We start from the raw sequence: 6,653 nt of genomic DNA, 5'->3' as shown, positions 1-6,653 counted from the left end.
GCGTAATTGATTCAATATGGCAAATTTTATTTGAGGGTCCCACCATTTCAAGTTACAGTATCAGATTCAATATACATAACTGAGTAGTATCACACTTTAAAAAAACAAAAAAGGGAAACAAATCTGTGGAATGTGAGTAAATAAAAAAATGCATACACATCTCTATACAAAAACAAAAATTAGGGAAAAAAGCAATGGAAACTGGTGCTCTGAAACCAGCACTGTTTCTCTGGGAATGGATTTTAACAGCCACATAAGAAAGCAGGAACATCAACAATTAAGATCATTAACACTGAGTGGGCTTAATTTGCACCCAGGCACCTAGACAGGTACGGCTTCACAGTGCAAGGTTGACTAAAAAGAACTGTGGTTTCTCCCTCATGTCCTTTTTACAAGAATGAATATTGGGGATAACCGTTACTAGCCCATTCTTTACACTCTGCACTGAGTTTACACACACAAGGACTGTCTAATCCTAGATTAAAGGTTTTTAAAAGGAGCATCCATATCGACATTGCCTTTTAATCCAAAACTAGACCTAATCAGTGTCTGGAAACCTCTTACTTACAAGTTTAACTTTTGAATACGTACAACTTTGCCGTTACATACATGCGTCTTTCCACACATGGAAAAGTCATGCAACTGTTTTCCTGATGCCCTCACCGTTTACCCTAACTGCAGCCACCCAGGTACAAGTCAAGCCCAACCATTAAATAAACGCTGTACATTTTTATAGAACTATGAACTGACAAACTAGCAAACTTGATGCTTTAGTCCACCTCCTCCATGCGAGATGTGTCATCATCCCCTTCCAATGGGGGCATGTCCTCAATGGGTGCAGAGGACGGCTCTTCAGCGGACAGGTCATCTTCATCAATGCCTGAAAGGGAAAAGAAACACAAGTTAAGAATGCAATGCTGATATGGTCTTTCAGGGTCTGATATGGGCTTACTGAAGTCTCAATGCCTGTACTGGTGGTTAAAACTGAACTAACAAATGTAATCTGACAGCATTAACTGTACTCTTACCCAAGCCCAGCTTGATCATCCTGTAGATGCGGTTAGAATGCGTCTGAGGATCGTCAAGCGTGAACCCAGAGGAAAGCAGTGCAGTCTCAAACAGCAAGATGACCAGATCCTTTACAGATTTGTCGTTCTTGTCAGCCTCTGCTTTCTGCCTGAGTGTTTCAACAATAGGGTGATCAGGGTTAATCTCTAGGTGCTTCTTGGCAGCCATGTAACCCATGGTGGAGTTGTCCCTCAGAGCCTGGGCCTTCATAATCCTCTCCATGTTGGCTGTCCAGCCATACGTGCTGGTGACAATACAGCATGGGGAAGACACCAGACGGTTTGAGACGGTAACCTAAAAGAGCGATAAGAAAAAATGGGTTATAAGCCAAATATCTCAAGATCAAGCCACTCAGGTTACTTCTGATATTGACAGCATTTAACATTTCAGCAAGTCCTCTCACCTTTTCAACCTTCTTCTCAAGGATGTCCTTCATGATTTTGCACAAGTTCTCAAACTGTGCCTTTTTCTCCTCCTGCTTCTTTTTTTCTTCCTCATCCTCAGGGAGCTCCAGACCCTCCTTGGTTACAGACACTAAGTTCTTGCCCTCAAACTCCTTCAACTGCTGAACACAGTATTCATCAATGGGCTCGATCATGTAGATAACCTCCAGACCAGCTTTGCGTAGGCGTTCCACGAAGGCTGAGTTGGCCACCTGATCTTTGGTCTCACCTGCAGCAAATTTGTATCAATGTTTTAACAAAGATATTCATTGATGCCTATAAAAGGTTTACAACAAAACCCCTCAAAGCTTTATTTACAGCTTAGTATCTTTGCTATTCAGCTTAGTATTCACCTGTAATGTAGTAGATGTGCTTCTGAGTGTCCTTCATGCGAGTGACATAATCTTTAAGGGACACCATCTCATCTCCGGAGGCAGACGTGTAGTACCGCAGCAGCTCTGACAGTTTTTTCCTGTTTTGAGAGTCTTCATGGATACCAAGCTATAAAAGAAGCAAAATAAAGGATTTTAGAAGAAACTTATTAAAATTTTACACTAAGCTACAATTTCCTCTCTTTCTAAACATTCACAGTGTATTATGAGGATAAACTGATTAGACAGGTTTACAGGATCAAAATGGAGGACGAACAGGTGGCAGGCAGGTGACATGTAGTTAGCAGGGCATATGGTAGGGTTCTCTAATTCCAGTCCCGAAGGATCACCGCACTGCTTAGTGTAGAGTTTCACCCTTTCTACCACATCTAATACAGGCCTTTAGAACGAAGGACACACCTAGTGAAAGGCTTACATTTGCTGACACTTTGAAACAGGAGTGTTGTAACAATACTAGTGTAATGCTGTAGCTCTTTAGAACAACCGACAGATTTTCAAGTTTTATAATACATTTTAAATGCAAAGTCCACCTGCCAATAATTTTAAAAAACACTCACATGAACATAACCTACCTTGATATTCTTGGAGAACTGTTCATAGAATTTCTTGTAGTTGTCCTTGTCTTCAGCAAGTTCAGTGAAGAGCTCAAGGCACTTCTTGACCAGGTTCTTTCGGATGACTTTAAGGATCTTGCTCTGTTGCAGCATCTCTCTGGAGATGTTAAGGGGCAGATCCTCAGAGTCTACCACACCCCTGATGAAGTCTAAAAGAAAAAGGGTAAGAGTTGTAACAGGTGCGCTCAGTACTGTATGTGTGCTCATTCCGTTGTACTATAAATGAAATGTTACTTACTGAGATATTCTGGAATGAGTTCATCACAGTTGTCCATGATGAAGACCCTGCGCACGTAAAGCTTAATGTTGTTCTTCTTTTTCTTGTTCTCAAAGAGGTCAAAAGGAGCTCTGCGGGGTACAAACAGTAGTGCCCGGAACTCCAGCTGGCCTTCCACTGAGAAGTGCTGTAAAAAGAGTAAATACAACCAGTGTTGTTTGTATGTAATTAACACTGTGATACTAATTTTCATAGAGCGCACTTATCAGGTGCTTACTGAACTCCTCTTCAAAATAATTGTTTACTCACCTTGACTGCAAGGTGGTCCTCCCAATCATTTGTTAGACTCTTGTAGAACTCGCCATACTCCTCATTAGTGATGTCATCAGGATTGCGGGTCCACAGAGGCTTGGTCTTATTGAGCTCTTCCTGGTCAATGTACTTCTCCTTGATTTTCTTCTTCTTCTTCTTTTTCTTGTCTGAGTCCTTGTCATGGTCTTCCTCATCATCTGAGCCAACATCCTCAATCTCTGGCTTATCTTCATCTTTCTCTCCTTCTTCATCCTTTTCCTTCTCCTTTTCTTCTTCAGCCTCATCATCACTCACCTCCTTGTCACGTTCTTTCTCCACCTTTACAGTCAGAAAATTGCTAAGGGTCACTTATTTGTAAAAGCACTGAACTATTCAGACATCAAAAAGTACACCTGCGAAATATATTAACAATGGGCCTTATTCGCTAATCATTCTTAGGAAGAATTTTTCTTCCTTGGAACCCACTTTTTACAAAGATTCTGACATGCAATGTCTTCTTACTTGAAATTTGTTCTTAGGTAAGAGTAGAATCTATGTGCACTTAAAAGCACAAAGGTGCGAACAATTCTGTGGTTTCAGAATATCATGAATCTAATGTACCCATTTTCTTAGGACCTTTCACAAAAACGTTTTTTTTAGAAACAACTTAGGAAGATATTGGTGAATTAGGCCCAATGTATACACAATCACAACTGAGTGATTAAAGCTCATTCAGGCTAAAACAATATCCTTTGGAAATTTGCTGTGAAATGAAATTTATGGTTAAGGCTACTCACATAAAGAGTGATGGGGTAGCCAATGAACTGAGAGTGCTTCTTCACAATCTCCTTAATTCGCCGCTCTTCAATGTATTCTGTCTGATCCTCCTTCAGATGCAAAACCACTTTTGTGCCACGCTTAATTGGCTCAGCTAAAAAAAAAATTACAAATATTTAATAGGGTGACAATGCAAACTAAAATTATCGTTATAAGTCCTGCAAATACATAAGTACTCCCAGACAGAGCAAACAATTTAGAAAATCCTATCTTGAAAAAAAAAGAGATTTCCCCGTTGTAAGTTGTAAAATCTTTATAATCAGTGATAACTTCATTATAGTTAAGGCGTTTTCTGCCTCATGCAAATCTGATAGCATCTATCATCATCTTGGTTCACACTAAAAATAAAATGGAAAAATTCCTCATATAAAATGACTAAAACTGAAGTATTTAATACTTACAGTTATCCACCTTTACGGTAAAAGAGCCTCCAGCAGATGACTCCCAGGCATACTGTTCATCATCATTGTGTTTAGTGATGACTGTGACCTTCTCTGCTACCAGGTAGGCCGAGTAGAAACCCACACCAAACTGGCCGATCATGGAGATGTCAGCTCCAGCCTGCAGAGCCTCCATGAATGCCTTGGTTCCAGACTTGGCGATGGTGCCCAAGTTGTTGATGAGATCGGCTTTGGTCATGCCAATGCCGGTGTCAATGATGGTCAGTGTGCGCTCTGCTTTGTTGGGAATTATTTCAATTTTTAAGTCTTTTCCAGAATCCAGCTTGCTTGGGTCAGTGAGACTTTCATATCGGATTTTGTCCAAAGCCTAAATAAAGGAAAAACATTGCTTTATGTATATGTATATTCTATAAAACATATACAGTTAATTCTGTAGTAGACTTGTGCAGTATTTTAATAACTTGAACATAACTACCATTCCTACTGTGTTTGCATGCGGGCTACATCACAGAGACCTTGTGTGTAACTTTATCACACTTTACATGGCTGCTTATAAATTATTACTTACATCTGAGGAGTTTGAAATGAGCTCCCTGAGGAAGATCTCTTTATTTGAGTAGAATGTGTTGATGATGAGAGACATCAGTTGGGCAATTTCTGCCTGGAAGGCAAAGGTCTCTGCCTCCTCCTCCATTGGTTGGTCATGTGCTTCAGGCATCTGCATGAGACACATAAGGCCAGAGTGAGGACTAATGCTGAAGTTGAACTGTCATTTTTAACTATAAAATTATAGAACTGTTTCAACATGTAGTATTTCCCAGATGTGTAGAATAAATGACAATAGTAGCACAAGAACCAATGCACTAAAATTCAATTTGACTCAAAATATCCTAATAATTAATCTATAATAAGGCACGTTCTACACTGATTATTTAAAAATTCTGGTATTTTAGCTGCTACTTTCATCAGGAGGCAAAAGCCTTTCCACTTGTATGTTCTGAATTAATATGACTCACGCTCAATTTAGTACAGGCTATGAGCAAGTGTTATTACATAGTAATAACGTAATCCTCACATTATCTAATGTTTTCCTGTTGTAACATATTCTTATTTGTTCATTCAAGGGAAGGACGTTATTAATCTCTATTAAACGTTAATAGGTAAGACCGCTCGTCGATCATTTTTCCGGAAAAGTCTATGACCACATGGCTCGGCGCACCATTGCCAGTAAAACGGCGCCATCTGCTGGTCGGATCGATTAACAACAACCTTCTAGAACATACCGACCTCGCAGCGCAGCACATGGATACCAGTTCTGAGCTACAAACTAATTTCACCCACAGGTAAAGGAAGCCACTATCTGGCATGCAGAATTACAACAGAACTGGTTAGACAGCTATATAACTTTGCAGTAAAACGCATGATAAATAATTCTCGACGAAAACCCTGTGTTGTCTGCAAACGCGATATTTCAGAAAAGCAGCTGTCAGAGTTCTTCTTCGCGATCTTCCAAAAACATTTATGCTCTTCGGGAACATTAATTTACTAATTAAATGATTGTCAACGTTACCCATAAGCAAAGACTTAAAGCAACATAGCAAACGTTATCTGATGGTCATACTCCACTTTTTCCTATTCTTAAAAAGTTGACTTAATTAACAGTAACCATAAAACAAAGCCAGTTTGTACGTTGTGCAAATCAACATAAGCCAGTTTTGTGATGACCACGTTCATTCAGTATGTGCTGCTGGTCTGCTTACAGTGATGCGAAATTCATTGAGGCCAGTCAGCCATCTGTCAGGCCGGCTAGATAATGCTAATGCTAACTAGCGGGTTATTCCAGACAAACCACCTCAGCTTAACGGACAGCTAACGTCCAAAGTTAGCGTTGCGGTTCTACAGGACTAATACCTGCCGCAAGAACTCTTGAGAACAATTAGGCTCTTGATGGAAGGACAGTTTGGACGGTTTTATCGAAAACAGCCATCAGCACCGGCCGTTCAAAACGTTAGCTCTGTCAAGTTGGCTGGAATGATATAGTTATGTGGTCAAAATTAAAATCGATGTGATCATTCGGCTCATTAACTGACAACCCAAGCTTCATCACTTACCTTGACCGATACTGTCAAGTCACTTAGACTGGAATGCTCTGTTGTAGGTTTGAGTCCAAAGTATGTGTCTCGCTCTAATACGCGGTCGAGCTGCGCGAATCTGTGCGCACCGCTTATATAGCGTTTACCTCAGAGTGTTCGAGAACCCTGGTGTTCCCGAACACTCTCGAATCTTCCCTACGCGCTTTGTTGCGGGAGCGGGGCGGGACTTCATGTGTCAGTCAGAGGGGATGAGGAAGGCGGGACCTCTTCATAGGATGTCATTAAAGTGTTATGAAG

General features: G+C 40.5%; 1 protein-coding gene across 1 annotated transcript; it reads right to left on the bottom strand.

Moving 5' to 3' along the window:
• Positions 1–6: 6 nt before the first annotated feature.
• On the bottom strand, positions 7–6,529 carry hsp90aa1.2 (heat shock protein 90, alpha (cytosolic), class A member 1, tandem duplicate 2). The gene is made up of 11 exons (XM_036581822.1): positions 6,375–6,529; positions 4,832–4,981; positions 4,264–4,630; positions 3,823–3,956; positions 3,044–3,364; positions 2,756–2,921; positions 2,476–2,666; positions 1,865–2,012; positions 1,472–1,740; positions 1,029–1,362; positions 7–880 (listed from the first exon to the last, which is right to left on the bottom strand). The coding sequence occupies exons 2-11, from the start codon at positions 4,979–4,981 to the stop codon at positions 771–773; spliced, it is 2,190 nt and encodes a 729-aa protein (XP_036437715.1). The 5' UTR covers positions 6,375–6,529; the 3' UTR covers positions 7–770.
• Positions 6,530–6,653: the final 124 nt, after the last annotated feature.

Source organism: Colossoma macropomum, unplaced genomic scaffold (genome assembly GCF_904425465.1).
Source record: "Colossoma macropomum unplaced genomic scaffold, Colossoma_macropomum, whole genome shotgun sequence".
NCBI classification, from domain to species: Eukaryota; Metazoa; Chordata; class Actinopteri; order Characiformes; family Serrasalmidae; genus Colossoma; species Colossoma macropomum.
Note: the sequence above shows the minus strand (reverse complement) of the source record. Positions and strands in the feature narration are given on the sequence as shown.

What these genes read in the sequence shown, in the direction of transcription:
- hsp90aa1.2 (XM_036581822.1), bottom strand. Translation starts at nt 4,981, where the DNA reads ATGCCTGAAGCACATGACCAACCAATGGAGGAGGAGGCAGAGACCTTT. An exon ending in TCATTTCAAACTCCTCAGAT is followed by an intron (nt 4,631 to 4,831) that starts GTAAGTAATAAT and finishes TCCTTTATTTAG; the next exon opens with GCTTTGGACAAAATCCGATA. An exon ending in ACTCATTCCAGAATATCTCA is followed by an intron (nt 2,667 to 2,755) that starts GTAAGTAACATT and finishes TTTTTCTTTTAG; the next exon opens with ACTTCATCAGGGGTGTGGTA.